Source organism: Rhincodon typus, chromosome 19 (assembly GCF_021869965.1).
Source record: "Rhincodon typus isolate 14 chromosome 19, sRhiTyp1.1, whole genome shotgun sequence".
NCBI lineage: Eukaryota > Metazoa > Chordata > Chondrichthyes > Orectolobiformes > Rhincodontidae > Rhincodon > Rhincodon typus.
In genome coordinates, this window is record NC_063350.1 from 26,108,046 (window position 1) to 26,125,780 (window position 17,735).

At 39.5% G+C, this 17,735-nt stretch overlaps 1 protein-coding gene across 1 annotated transcript in view; it reads left to right on the top strand.

Annotated features, from left to right (window-relative positions):
* LOC109928561 (myelin transcription factor 1) overlaps positions 1-13,526 on the top strand; it is a 139,865-nt gene extending 126,339 nt beyond the window's left edge. Inside the window, exons 22-23 of the mRNA XM_020528508.2 lie at positions 2,185-2,328; positions 12,103-13,526. Of these exons, the coding sequence (XP_020384097.1) occupies positions 2,185-2,328; positions 12,103-12,246 (288 nt within the window). The 3' untranslated portion in view covers positions 12,247-13,526. The remainder of the gene's footprint in view (positions 1-2,184; positions 2,329-12,102) is intronic.
* The last annotated feature ends 4,209 nt before the right edge of the window (positions 13,527-17,735 follow it).

Below are 17,735 nucleotides of genomic sequence, written 5' to 3' on the forward strand. Positions count from 1 at the left end.
AGGAAGGGTCACCGGACCCGAAACGTTAACTCTGTTTATATGGCAAGTCTAGTTACTGGTCAATGGTCACACCCAGTATGTTGATAGTAGGGGATTCAATAATAGTAACACCATTGAACGTCAAGGGGCAGTGGTTAGGTTATCTCTACTGGAGACGATCATTGCCTGGCATTTGTATGGTACGAATCGTACCTCATAGCTTGAATGTGCAGCATGGATACAACTGATTGAGGTGAGACAGGTCTGTCCTTTACAGCATTGGCTTCCTGTTGGTGAATCCAATGTGAATGCACGGGACACAAATACCAAGTCAGTGTTCATCTCTGACCACTGCCTCCTACTGGTTGACTGTCACCTACAGGAAGAGCAGAGATCTGCTGACACCAGGAAACATCAAGGAATTCAAAAGAGTTTTCAAAGGCTGGAGAACCATGAAATCACTCTTTGATTCTTCTGCACTCTGATGGTATACTGTCAACTCAAAGATCAAGAGATTCTTTCTGAACATCATTGAGGATGAAGAAAAGAGAGGAACAAGTGGAATGCATCAAATCCAAAATAGCAGGGAGAGAAAGGCAATGATTTTTGTCAAGGTTCAACCCAAGCAGCTCTGTGACACAGGACACAATACAAGTTGTTCCCAGCAATGCACACTCAACCAAACATCAGCTGTGGCTGGAGTACTATCAACTTAGTGAAAGACATGCTTTGGTCTGCCTATAATAAGACCATAAGATATAGGAGCGTAGTTTGGCCCATTGAGTCTGCTCCACCATTCGATCATGACTGATATTTTTCTCAACCACATTCTCCTACCTTCTCCCTGCAATCCCGTTACCAAGAACCTATGTACCTCTGTCTTAAATACACTCGATGACTTGGCCTCCACAGCCTTCTGCAGCAATGAGTTCCACTGATTTACCACCGTCTGACTGAAGAAATTCCTGTTCATGTTTCTTCTAAAGGGTCATCTCTTCAGTCTGGGGCTGTCCCTTCAGGATCTAGTCTTTCCTGCTAATGGAGACATCTTCTCCATGTCTACTGTATCCAGGCCTCTCAGTATTAAAAGTTTCAATGAGATTTCTAAACTCCACATCGAGTACAGACCCAGAGTCCTCAACTGTTCCCCATATGACAAAACCTTCATTCCCAGGATAATTCTTGTGAACCTCCTCTGGATCCCTCCAAGGCCAGCACACCCTGCCTTAGATAGGACCCAAAACTGCTCACAATGTTCCAATGCATTTTAACTGGAGCTTTATACAGCCTCAGCAGCACATCCCTGCTCTTGTATTCTAGCCATCTCAGATTTACTGGTCTTCCAGTGCCAGGAACTGGCTTTGATTGAGTATTGCATATTGGTACATTCCAAGATCTTGGACTACATGCTGAAGTGACATGTTAAAGCTTGGACAAGCTACCACAGAGGCTGAATGGGAAATATCATTGTTGAAAGCTTTTCAGCAATAATACAATTAGGGGCTGGAAACTGTAGAATCCCCTCAGGCAATCTGCCATGCAAAGAATGCACATTGTAAAACAAGAGTATTGAAAATGTTTTGAGGCATGGTATAGGGTAGCATTGTAGATCGAGGAAAATTCTACATCTTTTGAACTTCTTGCAATTTCCAATTTGAATTGTTTTCCTTGGGCCTTAGGCTGTATACATGACATGAAGTGCATCTCGTAAGTATTAAGGCAGTTTCGCATTGAAAAGGTATGGAGACAAGTTGAATATTATTGTAAATTCTGTCAGATTCACATTGAAATGGTTTTGTGATTTATAATAATATAAAATTATATTTATAACTTTTAGGAATAAAATATATTTTTGTAAAAATAAGTTATTCATAATGTGCACTTCAGCAGTCTTGTCATTTGTTGACAGTAAGAGCAGTATCTGTTGTTTTACGTGTAATTTTCACTCAGCTGAAATAATTCTAGGAGCAATTGAAATAGTTGTGAGAGTATAATTAAATGCATGAATTAACCAGACTGGTTGGATTCTTGTGGTGCAGTGATAGTGCCCCTACCTCTGGACCAGAAGGTCCTACCTGCTGCAGAGGCGTATCATAACATATCTGAATAGGTTGATTGAAAAAAAGAACAGATTAATGACAAAATTGAAGGTATCTTAACATTCATAGAACCATAGTCCTAAAACCCAGCACTAATATCTTTCAGATTTCTAACATGGAAAAAAATTTAAAATCTATCGAGGATGAAAATAAAGTGATTGAAGAGCAAAATGAAGCCTTATTCAAAGAGCTGGCTGGGTTGAGTCAGGCACTGATACGTAGCCTTGCTGATATAAAACTGCCTCAAATGGTAAGCAAACTTGTTCTGCATTATATTCTCTCATTGTCTGCTTCTGTCAAGGTCTTTCATTGCTGAGTATTATTCTGATGATATTTCAGATAATTGTATACATTTGTGCTGCTGATGCAGTGTTTCTCCTGCTGTGAGCACATATTGGGAATTGTAAGATAGAAATGAGTGCGCCAGAAAAGATTTTCTGCCCATAAGACTATTCATAAAGTGTACAATTTATGAAAATGTGCCTGCTTTTTTGCCTCTTCATGCTTTCAGTCATGAGTCAAAGTTCTGTTCCATAATTCCACAAGAAATGTTTTGTATTGATGAAGGGAGTCATTGGACAGCATTAGAATTTTAACCTGATTGATTGTATTTATGAATTATGATTCCAGAATATAATTAATACTCCTTGAAACTCAACATAATCTTTTTCTTCATCTTGTGCATATAGCCACAATTCAAATTGCAAACAAGATAAAATGCCTGCTAGGCTGATTTCACAACTGTTCCATGCACTTATATCTTCAATAACATGACTGTTTATTTTTCCTGTTACTCATTTTGCAATTCACTTGTATATCATTAAATCTGTGAAACATATTGGCTGCACTTACAGCCAAGGTTTCAGAATGCAAATCGTGTCACTTTTCCCCATTAATATAGTCACCAGCCTCAGCAGACCTACACCTGGAAGTTGGTGGCCAAAGACCAAAGTAAAATGTAATGTTTATCATCAGGAGCCTACAATTAAAATGTTTGAAATTGTTCAGCCACAGTCAAACATTATGCTTATGTATTTCGCGTGGAAATTTCAAGTTTTGAACCAGCTGCATCAAGGCTTTGCTTGGTCGCAATCTCTTTTACACAAAACCATGACAAAATGGGTAGGGTATAGCTTCCAATTCCTTATCCATAAGAAACAATTGTAAGCTGGGAGTCTTGTGTCTCAGTCTGTAGCACCCTTGCCTCTGAGCCAGACTGTTCTGGGTTTGTTGGCCTGGTGCAGATAAACATGCGCTAGCTGAGGTTGTCATGAAGGATTCTCCTTCTCAATCTCACCACTCACCTGAGGCGTGTTGACCTTCAAGCTAAACCACCACCTATTGTCATTCTCTGATGAGAGCAGCCCTGTTGAAGTATGGTGTATTGGAGTTGATTCCCAGAGTGAAAAAATGGAGTCTTAGCAGCAGGACCTTGCTATAAAGCAAACTACCAGATCCAAATATGGCTCATCCTGTGGCTGATATGATCAACTAACATTGTGGTGACTCCACATAACATGGCAAAAGCAAAAAGAGATTTAGGAAAGAGGGATCCATAAGAAACAACTGCACACATACATAGATATAGGAAGTCGTAGAAAATTATGTTAGGTTGGAATCTCTCTACTGTATTTCACTATAAATGGTTAAAAGGAGAGGAGGGCACCCTGATAAATCAATGAATAAATAATGTCTAAGTTGCTGAGATTGTAAGAAGCCATTTCAAAGGTCATTTAGAACTGAAACTTGAATTTCCCAGCCATGCAGGCTGCATTCCAATCTGTCAGCAACTCTCCAGGGTCACTGAGGAAGACGCACAGTGAAGAGAGCTTCAGTGAAACCGACAAGCTGTGAAAGCTTTTACCAGTTACTCTGAAGAGCTCCAGCTCTTGCTGTTGAACAACTACTGTTCAAAACACTTCTTCTATCAGAGAGTGCTATCATTGGTTGACAGGTGATTGCTAACTTTTTAAAAGCACACCACGTATCAAGCGGACACTTATCTCCAGCAGCCCTTCTCTGCTGTCAGTCTTCAAGATGGCAAGGAAGCAGCTTAGGCAGCTCCAACTTTGCTGAATGCCAAGGATAGAGACTGCACCACTGCTCAATGCTTCATCACATAGGAGCAACACCAGCAGCACTGGCTGCAATCTCTTAGCCAGGGTGCCTCTTCAAATGGCAGGTGGATGGATACTGAGATCCTCCCAGAAGGAAGCCAGACCTCACTTCAAGGGAGCATACCTCAAGAGCTAAGACTGTCATGGTAGGATGCTACTGAATGATCCAGGAATCATTAACCAAAATAAATAAACGGGCAAATGATACTTCAAGTAGAAAGGCAATTTTAACTTTAAATAGTTGATACAACAAAGATATGTGCCACAAAATCACAGGAACTCACATCATTCCCCATTCAAATGTGGCACTGCATTTAATCACACAGTATTTCCAGCTGAGCCTGTAAAACATGGGATCTTTCACTTTCCACTCAATGGATTTGGTGCTGAAGTTGTTTTCACCAGCAGCCGTAATCTATCCACCATGTCCAGATAGTTAATAGTGACAAGGTGCTCACCTACATTGAGTTTTCTTAGGGTTTTTCATGCACTTCTCGCATAACTTCTGTATATCCCTTTCTGCTTCGATTTGTTTTTTCTTTGTGTCCACATCTTTCTGCTGCTTACATTCTGCTTCCAGCTCTCCATTGTGTCTGACCACACAGCTTTGATGTTTTGTTGGTACTGCTTCCAGATCAAGGCTCACCAAGTCACAGGAACCACAATTCCTTATACTAACAAAATGTAACTGACTCCCTTAAAATTGAAGCAATCTCTTAAAATTCCTTACAAATATTTTTAAAGCAATTATAGATACTCCAAACATCCTAAAGAAATTTAAAAACTTCTTTACTGTTACTAGATCAAAGGTCATTGCACCAACTATATCAGCAGTCTCCTTTAAAAGGATCATCTTACCATATAACAGGTGCCCATACATTTTCCCTCCCGTCACTATGTGCCTCTGCTTCTCGCTATGTTGTGTACTCTCTTGTCCCGAGAGAGAGGAAGCATAGAATAACGAGTGCAGATAACAGCTAGTGTGTTGAAGAGTGAAATTTGTAAAGAGTAGCTGGGAGACATGGATGTGAAAGTCCAACAGACTGAGATTGAGTCCAAATTAATGGTGCTAAGAGTTGGTGTGAGGTGCCTGTAGGGAGGGGAATAAATGGAGCTTCAAGGTGTGTTGACCTACCTAAGGAATGCTGTGGAGGTGAATCTTGGGTATGTCAGAGTGTGCAGATTAGTATCTGAAAGTTGTCGTGCCCTCCAACTGGATCCTTTTTGATATTTCGCATCAGAGGGATCGTATTTCAACCATTGACTTTGTCGGCTACTTCCAACCATACCTTCTTTGTTACTGAGGTTGCCCTCTTCCTACAGTCCTTGAGTGGGCTCATCATATTGCAGTCGCTCAAATATCTGAGCTGGAGCCCAAAGTGAGAGTGAGAGGCCCAGTCTTTCCAATTCTCCTGTCCATTGTTGTGGTTCCTGCAGCTTCTATTTTATTTTTATTTTAGGTTTTCATTTTAAGATTCAGTATCATTTTTATTTAATAATTCTAAGTGTAATTAATTTTAATTATTTATTTTCAATAACATTCAATGTTATTCATTTGGATAAACATGGGTACAAAAACAAAGTTGCTGGAAAGCTCAGCAGGTCAGGCAGCTGTTGTGAAGGAAAAAACAGAGAAGGGTCACCGGACCCGAAACGTTAACTCTGTTTTATCCTTCAAAGACGCTGCCAGACCTGCTCAGCTTTTACAGCAACTTTGTTTTTGTTCCTGATTCACAGCATCCGCAGTTCCTTTGGTTTTTATTTAGTACTTAAACGTGGGTAAATGAGTAAGAGGGTAAGGAACAAGGTGTCTATGGAGGAGTGGGGTAGGGGTAGGCAGTAGATTACTCGTGAGTCAATATTCAATTTAATACTGACCAAGAATGTACAGTAGGTTTTAATTCCTCTAAACGTCTGTGGGTAGCTATTGACCTAAGTGAGTTGGAACCGTTCCTCTCTTACTCTAACTCAGATTTTTTTAGTGGTTTCCATACACAAAGTAATTGTCCAGTGGAAGTTTCAGTTTCCTCAGTAGAGTCAGCTACCTTGCAATCTCCGCTTGATGGAAACATGCATCTCTTTGTCCAAGTTGCTGTAATGATTATCTGCCCATTGGAAGATCTGAGGCATGTCTGCATTGAACTAGGAGGAGCAGCAGCGTTCACCTGACTTCAAAGTATTCACAATTGCCCACCATCAACTAAATCCTCAGTCCTCGCATCTTGCACAAAATTGAACTGATGAGATAATTAATCTGAGGTTGATTTTGGCCTTTAAATTGGGGCGCCGTTATTAGTACCCAACTGCTTATGGCTTTGAAATTAGTCATAACTAACTTCTACCTTTTGTGTTAGTTTATATCATTTAAAAGAACTAGATATGAATCCTAAATGAATGAACTATGATAGAGCTCTAGAATGTGGTGTATGCTCTCAGTTCCTATAAATGTGATATTCAGATTATGCTGGGTACAGTAGCTGCCTTTGCCTTCTCATTGTAAGATGAGAATGATGTATTTGTTAAAATGTTGCAAGCTATTGTGAGAAGAGGATAATTAGCCATTTTGCTTGCTGAAAAAATAAATCAGTTTATGTTATATCAATCAAAGGTAGACATTAGATTGTGAGGGTAAGACAATGATGTAAGTTCATGGACGCAGGTACAATTGAATTTTCAATTAAACTTTCTTTGCATTTGATGTGACAGTTCATGTGACAGTTCTGATAATAAAGCTTTATTATACAGGTTCTGTTGAAACTAGTAGGGTAAACGTGGAGAAATGTAGAGTATAACATGTATCATGGAAGCAAATCATATTTGACATTACAAGATCCAGTTGGTGGTTCATCCAGCAGTAATTATTGTGAACTGCAAATTTTCCCATTTTATGTGTTGTCTTGGGTTAACTGTAATTTATAGGGAATGGTCTTTAATTTCCAGAGTGTAGATTACTCAACTCAGGATTAGTAACCAGTGTTTTGCAATCAAGACATTCAAATCTCTTTACTGTAGACAGTGATGTGTGAAATAAATGTGTTGAAGTGTATTGTGCCAGTGCGAATCTGAAGTTCATTCAAAATAAATTTTAGTTCATGCAGCCATAGAGTCATAGAAGTCTAAAGAAAGGAAACAAGCCCTTTGGCCCAACTTGCCTATGCCACCCAGTTTTTTTTACAATTAACTAGTCCCATTTGTCGGCATTTGGACCATATCTCTCCATACCCATCCCATCCATGTATCTGTCTAAATGGTTCTTAAATGAAAAAATTGTACTCACTTCCACCACTACATCTGGTAGTCCGTTACAGACACTCACCATCCGCTGTGTGGAAAAAATTGCCCCTCTGGACCCTTTTGTAACTCTTCGTTCTCACCTTAAACTTATGCTGTCTAGTTTTAGACTCCCCTACCCTGGGGTAAGCTGTTGACTATCTACTTTATGTGTGTCTCTCACGATTTTATGGACTTCTAGAACTTCATCCCTCAGTCTTCTACGTTGCATGGAAAGAAGTCCCAGCCTATCCAATCTCTCCTTATAACTCAAACCGTCCAGTCCAGATAGCATTCTAGTAATTTTTTTCTGCACTCTTTCTAGTTTAATAATATCCTTTCTATAGTAGGGTGACCAGAACTACATGCAGTACTCCAAATGTGCCCTTACCAACATCTTGTACATCTGCAACAAGACATCCCAACTACTATACTCAATGCTGTGACCAACGAAAGCAAGCATGCCGAAAGCTTTCTTCACCACTCTGTCTTCCTGTCACTCCACTTTCAAGGAACTATGAACCTGTACCCCTTGATCTCTTTATTCTATAACACTCCCCAAGGCCCTACCTTTGACTGTGTAAGTCCTGCCCTGGTTTGATCCACCAAAATGCAACACCTTGCATTTATTTAAATTAAACTCCAATGCCAATTCTCAGCTCACTGGCCCAGCTGATCGAGATCTCGCTGCATTCCCAGATAACTTTCTTCACTGTCCACTATACCACCAATCTTGATTTCATCTGCAAACTAACCATACCATCTAAATTCTCATCCAATGACAAATAACAGTGGATCCAGTACCAATCCCTGTGGCACACCACTGGTCACAGGCCTCCAGTTGGAAAACAACCCTCTACCACCACCGTTTATCTTCTACCGTCAAGTCAATTTTGTACCCAATCGCTAGCTCTCTCTGGATTCTGTCAGATTTAATCATATTCAACAACCTACCATGCGTTATCTCGTCAAAGTCCATGTAGATAATGCCTACCTCACTGCCCTCATCTATTTTCTTGGTCACCCCTTCAAAAATCCCAATCGAATTTGTGAGATATGATTTCCCACACACAAAGCCTTGCTGACTATTCCAAATGAGACTTTGCCTCTCCAAATGCCTGTGGATCCGATCTCTCAGAATCCCCAGTAACAACTTACTCACCACAAACATTAGGCTTATTGGTCTGTAGTTCCCAGGTTTTTCCCTGCAGCCTTTGTTAAATAATGGCACAACATTAGTCACTCTACAGTCTATAGGCACTTCATCTGTGGCTGAAGTGCCTGAGGTAACACAGCAGTAACATTCAGTAACTTTGCTTGTATTTAACACTTACATGTTAGAATTGATAAAATGCATGGTTCATTTTAAAGAGTATATCCTTTGAAATTCTACAAATTCAGCAAAAAACAGACCTAACTAAATATATTCTAAATACTCCTCTGAATTTAAAATTTCATACAGAATTTAATTTGTATTTCATACTCCTGAATTAAGTAAACCAATATCAGTTTTGCCTGAATGTATATTTACTGTAGATATTTTGACTTTGTCATATTCTTGATTTACAGCATAGGGCTCTAAGTCATATGTTGTCTTTAAAAGGTGTCATTTTTAGCCACATTTGAGGGAATTCAGCTATTCAGATACAGGACCATTAGTATTGTAGAAAACAGATATTTGTAGCATCAGCCCACTGCTTTACCAATGAAATCAATCAACCCCCTTGTTAGTATCTAATTCTGTTAATAGGAGGCTAAATGTTTAGGAGTTAAAGGGAACAAGGCAAACAGGTGTTATGAACTAAGTAGTCGATTCAAATGTATCATTGGCTGGCACATTTGAAGTTTCTTGTGACAGATGAACACTGTGGGTCTGGGAGTGCATTACTTCCTCCTCCACATTTTGACTGGATCTGCCAGATTTTGTTTTAAGTTACAGTACCCTAATGGGCTATTTTAGTTTCTTTGATTTGGTTCAGCTTGGATTTTAGTTTTGCAAAAAAGAGTATTCAGCTGTATGTAAAGGAGAAATTCAGGAACTTTTAAATACCTGAATTCGATATTAAGCAGAATAGCTCTGAATCACCAGTCTCGCAGAGGTGAATATTAATATAACCCCAATAAATCGGACCAGATACTCATAAAAGGATGACTGTACAATTCAGGAAGAAGTTGACCAGTTGAAAAGTTTAATTAAACTGGTGTTCTGCACATTAACTAAACAAGATGTGTGCTTTGATGTATTAAAATGATGCTTCATGTTGAGATATGTGACAGGTGGAGAGTGCTGAAGACATATTAGATACTAAAGTGGTACGAATGAGTTGGACCAAAGGGTCTGTTTCTGTGCTGTACATCTCTATGACGCTGTAAATTAAGTTAACAACAGTGCTGACTCAGATTTTCAACCCTGGATGACCCAGAAAGAATGAAATCGGTATTTTAGTGGTGCCACACAGACTCATCTTACCAATTTTTTTTTTGAGTACAGCAGTATTTATTATATTTGTAGTGGGAAGAAATGACAAATTTTCTCTGTTGGCTTAGGAATCAAAAAGATTAAAAAGAGTAGTTAAAATCACCTTAGCTGCAGATACACCTGCACTGGTAGAAGCTGTAGATATGTCTATACAACCACTTAATACTCGAAAGAAGCTCCTACATAATGGTCAAAGAAGGGAAAGTGTACCTGTAGGATGCTGTATTGATAATTATTATCTCTGGGACAATGTCCACTTGGTAAGGAATATTGGCAAACAAGGATCGAGCACTGTCCTCATGAATATGAAAGAAATGTTAGAAACGAAATTTCAAAAGTAAAGTGTATTGAAGCAAGTGTTTGGATATCCGATTGGATTGATTTACAAACATTGTTGGATGCCCTCAAACATGGTGTCATAAGTTATATCAAGAGAACAAAAAATATTCATGTTGTAATCTTATTGAATATTTTTTTAATGATGGGTTGGAGTATAGAGTTTGTTAGTTGCATTATTATATAATCTGTAACAACATATTATCATTTTGTATATTTTCTTTTTACATAAAGAGAGGAATCTATTAGGATCCAATTCTTTTAATAGGATGCTAAATACTAGGAGTTAAAGATGATGAGGCAAGCAGGTGTTGTGTACTAATTAGTTAATTGTATTCCAATGTAGAAGAGTCTTGTGATGCCACGATAGTGTCCCTACCTGTAAACTAGGAGGCCTGGGTTCAAGTTCTACCTGCTTCTGAAGTATGTTGTAATATCTCTGAGCATGTTAATTAGAAAATTTTCAGCCTTATGGTGGAGTGGTAGTATCTCTTTTGTCCTAGGTTTGGTGGATTTTGAACCCAGATCTTCTGCCCCAGAAGTGTATCACAAAAAATAAATATAAGCAGTAGGGTCAGGAGCGGACTGTTCGGCCCCTCAAGCCTGCCATGCCATCCAACGGGGCCATGATGATTTGTTCCAGGTCTCAACTCCTCTTTCATACCAGCTGAACAAAGCAGTGAAATTGATATTTCAAAAATCTATCTACTTCTTCTTTAAATACTTTCAGTAATCTACTCTCTCTAACTTATAGGAACAAGGATAGGCCATTCAGCCCTTTGAGCCTGTTCCACTGCCATTCATTGAGATCATGACTGGTTTGTGGTCCAAGTCCATATACCTGTCTTTGGCCAATAACCTTAATACCGCTCCTTAACAAACATTTATCTCCGATTTAAAATTAACAACTAATCTAACATCAGCTGCCATTTGTGGAAAAGTGTTCGCAACATCTACCATCCTTTGTTTTTAAAAGTGCTTCCTAATATCTCTCCTGAACGGTCTGACCCTAATTTTTAGACTGTGCCCTCTAGTTCCAGAATCCCCAACTATTGGAAATAGTTCACCTTTCCCTAACCTGTCTTTTCCTGTTAATATCTTGAAGACTTTGATCAGATCATAACTTAGCCCTCGAAGTCCAAGTAACACTCTTGTAAACCTACATTGTGTTTGCTTTTGTGCCACTATATCCTTCCTAAGGTGTAGTGCCCAGTTGTCTAAACAAGTTGATCAAAATAACTATTCAAAAGTATATAAAAGAAAGTCAGTCATGACATGACTGAGTTTTAGTGTGTGGTTGGAGGAAATAAAACTCTGACTGAAAGTGTGTGTCAGATCTTCATCTAACTTGTAGTAGCACCCCTAACCTTCTCCAGTTCGTGCTAAGTGCCCTTATTCACAACATTGGCCAATTTCACTACGTTGTAAACACAATATAAGAAGACACTCTCATTTAACTTTGTTTTGAAGTATTACGTTATACGTAAGTTTTATTGCATCATTTCACCTAGCTTAAAAAAACAGTACACTTACATTTATGAAGGCTTCATGGTGGTGAGAAACCATAAGATATATTCCTGCTTTGTAAGATAACAAAGTGTAGAGCTGGAAGGTCTAGGCCCGAAACGTCAGCCTTCCTGCTCCTCTGATGCTGCTTGGCCTGCTGGCTTTACACTTTGTTATCTCAGATTCTCCAGCATCTGCAGTTCCTACTATTCCTGCCTTGTAAGGTCACTGTGATAACATTCAGTTCTATAAAACTCAAAATTTTGCTTATTTCAGAAATTGACATTTCTTGACTTTTTTTTCCTATATTCTTCAGCAGGAACCAATCAGCGAACAGAACTTTGATGCCTATGTTAATACCCTCACAGATATGTATACCAATATGGAATGCTACCAGAACCCAGAAAATAAAGCACTACTGGAGAGCATCAAACAAGCTGTAAAGGGCATTCAGGTTTAAAAAAATTGTAAATGAACTGTTCACTTACCCTGTAAATACAGTAAATTTGTGATTGATATTGGTTTAGAAATATTTATAGCAATTACGAACATAGAAATTGCACTTGATTAGAACAAGTTGTCCGTAATCTTATTGTGTAAATTTTAAAATAATGTTTAAAATGAATCTGGAAAGCAAATATGTAAACTATTCTGAATTCTGTATGTTGACTCTACCTATTTATTTAATGTTGTTTATTTATTTAGTTTTGTTTTTAATCCAGATAAAACTGAATTTAAAAGAAAAACACAAGCATCTGGAGTGCATGAGGGCAGTGTTATTCCTTATGCTGTTCTAGTACAAGCTTTTAAGAATTTAATTAACACAAGTCAGGTTATTTTTGTATTGTATTATTTATTACTTTATTAATGTGATTTATTCCCTTTTTATGTGGAGTGAGAATATTTTATAACTGACATGTTTTGATAATTTTTTCAGAAACTATTTTGATTTTGTTAATATTTGTTCCTATTCATGAAAATAATTTTCATACATTTACCACAGCTAAAGCAAAATTATGTATTAACCACTATTTATTTGATATTTAAGCAAATTAATTTAAAGAGTCCTTACTGTAATACTTAAGAGCCATTTTTTGTGATTGATGTATATTTATTTTGTAAGTCAATGTGTCTGTTACGTGACATTGAGTTTGGAATCAGCATAGTCTGCGAATTTAAATGTATTGTAGAGTGACGCATTTAGAAGCCTTCCTCATTGAATAATTTGAACAGTTTCAAATAGGGATGTAATAATCAGACATTTTAATATGGGATATTTACAGCCTTTTTGCTGCAGCAGCAGGTATACAGAGTTTTACAGGGGCTCTATTACATTAATGCTCCACTGGCCAAAATAAACTGGTAAAACATCATCAATGGAGTGAACAACTGAACATTTATAGGGCAGGAAGTACAAAAGGAAAGAGCAATTATGGACTTCTGTACAATGTATTGGAGTCCAACAGTAGTTTAACACATTCCAGGTACTAAACTGTGTTTGAATTTGTTGAAGTCTCAGGTCATTAAAACTTGAGATCAGGGCATTCGTGGCGCTTTTGCCTCACTGACAGATATGTAATTTATAAGTGATGTTTGTAAATCAGAAATGAAAGCTGAACTTTGTTGCAGTGCTAAGTATTGTAATTATTTACAGAAACAGGCACTGTTCACACACTGTTTTAGTGCAATTTTTGTTGTGATTGTGCATCCAAATATATGTATCTATGTTAAAAGACAAAACTACTGTTTACTTGTTTAAATACGTACATCTTGTTGTTCCATCTACATAATAAAATAAAACAAAGCTGATAAAAAGAATAATCTTGTGGTACCTCGTTTTTATCCAGCTGAGAATTCTGCTCCATATGCAGTTTCAAATATCTTCCGTGATTATTTTGTTTCTTTCTTTATTGATTTATTTCCATGGCATTTCTCATACTAAGTCAAATGGAAAATGTTTTACAACAGGAATGGGGTGTACTAAGGGCTGGATTTTACATCCGTAAATCGAGCAAGCCACTCCCCATGCAAACTTCAAACAGGACATGATAATGACAGGTCAGCAATACAAACGCATCACGCCAGTCTCCAAAATTACAGAATGCGAGTGAATGCGGAAATCAGTGGAAACAATTTTGAAAATGCTAATTAACCAGCTATTCAGCATTTGATGAACTCAATCACCTAAAGTTTTGTTGCTGGCTGCATTTGTCAGACAGCAGCCATGTAAACATTAAGGAATGTTTTAGGGCAGCGACGTCCAGGTGGCACCGAGCGGGTGAGGAAAGGGCTTGCTGCTGGGACCACGGCTGACGCAGCAGCAGAATCCACAAGTTACGATGCCGGCGTCTGCACGATCTTTTAAAAAAAAATCATCTTGAACTTTTAAGAACCTTAATAAGTGTGTAGAGAAGTAAACACAGGCAGCTTTAAGCGAGGCATTCACTTGTAGTCATGATCAAATATATTGTATAATATTAACTACATTCTATAACAATATATATCATATAACCTATAAAACTATATATTGGCAGTATTACCCCTCTGTCACATGACTCCTAACCTTCATTCCTGATTGGATAAAGAGCCTTCACACTGCACCTCTAGTTCTTCTTCCCTCACCCCACTGAGAACGTACAATTCAATACCAAGGTATAGATAATACAGCGTGGAGCTGGAGGAGCACAGCAGGCCAAGCAGCATCAGAGGAGCAGGAAAGCTGACGTTTCGAAACCTCTGATGCTGCCTGGCCCGCTGTGTTATTTCTAACTCCAGCATCGGCAGTTCTTACTATCTCTGCATACCAAGGCATAACTGTGTTTAGCCTCCCTATTAAGGCAAAACATTTAATTGCTAAAAATAACAAAAGCCTAAGATTATGTAGAACTTAATTAATGTTGATGGGAAAAGCTTGAAGATTGACAGATATGCAACTGTAAAATGTAATATTTTGAAATGTACTAATAGATCTTCCAAGTCTAAGCTGCAGGTTGCTACTACTCCAGAGCTTGATGATGCATCTCTTACTCTTCCATCTCCTTGCACAGTTGTTACATGGCAGCAACCATAACAATCATACTTGCTGTGCTGGGTCTATCAGTCACACTGGCAACGAACCTGCCTCAGGGGCATAAGGAACGGAGAGGTTCTTAGCAATGAAAACAGTCAAAAGATGAAGGGTCTAGGCCCGAAACGTCAGCCTTTCTGCTCCTGTGATGCTGCTTGGCCTGCTGTGTTCATCCAGCCCTGCACCTTGTCCTCTAAAAATGACTGCTAACATGCTGCTGCATAGAGTCGGACATGTTGCATTTTGACAAGGAGGACCATGGAATGACTCACATTGGCATTTTGACATGGGAGTTTATTTTAACACATGCTCCACCGATCATACCTCAGAGAGATAGTAGGAGAATGTCAACACTGCATGAGCGTTAATATTCTTCTTCCCCAGCTGCACTTTATCCATGTAAGGCATTGTTGCATATAATAGTCTTCCATTATACTTACTGTTCAGATGGAGAGGTAATTGGTTTCATGCCTCTTTGCACCCTAGCCTCTCTTGCCTTAGCTGTGTATGATGTGGACTGTGAATGCCTCGCTTAAAGCTGCCTGTGATTACTTCTCTACACAGAGACGTGGATATACAATTTGCAAGGACCAGTGACACAGGCAACAATGGCTGTGACAAGCAGTTGAACGCCACATATTGTACACTGCATGCATTTCACATGCATGATGATGTGATTTCTAAATGACTTGAACCTGCTTGATAGATGCAATTGCCCCTTGAAGGGCTTCCAATCCCTCAAAACTAGCATTTATATTTTTGGCCATCAAGTTACCAACTCTCATCCATAGCTCCTGATCCCCATTGCTACAGCTTGGTGATGCCCGCCATCATGCTACGTAGTCTCCCTGTTGAGGTGACAGTGGTGGTGATCACCTATCACACTCTCACCTCCCTCAGCATCCCATTGTCTACTAACTCTTTCCCCTTGTCTAGACACCAACCCTACCCCATCTCTGTCTTTAACCCCTCCATTTCCCACACTGCTGCCTACATCATTCATGATTCCCTCCATTTCGTCACTCCCACTGTGACTCTTTGTTCCCTAACACCCCTTAACACATTCCACTGACAGTCAGGACAGACCTTGGCTCACTCTCAGACTGTACTGAGATGTGCTGAACGTAAGCACCCAAGTGGGTAACTGACCGTGGCGAAAGCCTTTGACTGTGAATAGACTGCAGCAAGAGTGGTGCCCTTTGACCCTGCTGTGGGATGACTTCCAGACATGGCCATTTGTTGAGGCACATGCCATGTGTTTGATGTACAGGCTATAGGTATGCAATTGATGTAGCATGCTGCAGTACAGCATCATGTTCACCCTCTTGACTGATGACTGTTGACAACCATGATAAGCTGCCTGACTTTGTGTCTGTGCTACCCTGCAAGGCAAGACAGAAGTACTGTGCACTTTTAAAATGGGGTTGAGGGGACAAAGCACTTAAATGGAAGGCAAGGCATGACTGGTATGCTATGTGCATCCAGGTAGGTTTAAATGGAGTGTGCAGTAAGACAGCAAGTGCCCTACTGCAGTCTTTAAACTGGGTGCCTGTCCCTCCATGTAAAGTGTCTCTGCAGTAGCACTGTAGCAGATGGCCTCCAAAGTGCAGCATTATAGTGCAGAATGTTCTGTAAGTGGATCAGAGATGTGCCATGATGCGGAGAGGCACATGTCAGATGCCAGCCTCCATAGACATGGAGTGTAAGTTTTTGCTGCTCAGGAGAGTGCCCTGTGATGTTAATGCCAGTTGTCCAAGACAGTGGTCCAGAGGAACAAGCAATGAGCTGCAGTAACCAGTAGCTGCTTTGAATTTCGTGTTGCAAATTCTCGACTTCCAGTTTCAATCTGACAGGTGGTAAAAAAGGAACCTAGATATTAATGAGGTGAGATTCAGTGTTAGGGGGTGATAACGAGCAATAATCCTCAGTAAGAGGCACCTTACCACTCTCTAGCAAGAATCATGTCTCGATGTCCAGAACTTAGTTGGAAAATGTGACTTGTTGCTACCAATGTCAAGAAGGGATTTGCTTCTGACCTAGAGGTAGGGACAGTACCACTGCAGTACAGGACCCTGTTGAAATACTATAAGGGGACAAGCCTCCATGAAATAGCACAGGGCTGGAACCTTTACTGTTGGCATAATTCAGCAGTACACTCTAAGTCAACTGAGCTATCTGACCCCAGCGTCCCCTTTTTAACAGTTGTAGTTGTATAGTTGTATGGCATACAATACTTTTATAAAGCAACATTGAAACAAACTTAAGCCCGTTTACTCACATTAAGCCTCATTAGTGGTTACCAGCCCCGTATAGGGAACCATCACTAAAGAAAATCCCAAATAAAACTTACAATTTCAATAGTAATGATACACTCCACGTGTTGTGGTGCTCACTGGACATGAAAGGCCTCAAGTTAACCAGTGGACATTGCATGCTGTTCTCCAAGGACACTCGGGGAATTAACAAAACCTCAAAAGAGGGTCAGGCAGCCAGGCCAAATGACCCCCTCAGCCTTCACCATGCACAGGCCCAAGAGCATAGACATGAGGGTCTGCAGATCTGCCTAAAATTATTCTTAATCAACATGTTTGGAAATGTTGTGACACACTTCTCTGGCTATCATATTGTGAGGTGGGACTTGGACCTGGCTTATTGGCTTATTGCTGTATCTCAAGACATCTTTACTGCAGGGCAAGGAGGTAAGCATCCATGAACTAGCACAGCCAGTACAAGGCTTGAACTCATGCTGTTGACATAATTTGGCAGCACAGCCTAGCCAACTGCGCTAACGGAGCCCTTTTTATATGTACACAAAGACAAACAATTAACACCTGTCATCTGTTTACCATTAACTATGAAATTGACTTGACGTTAACAAAGTG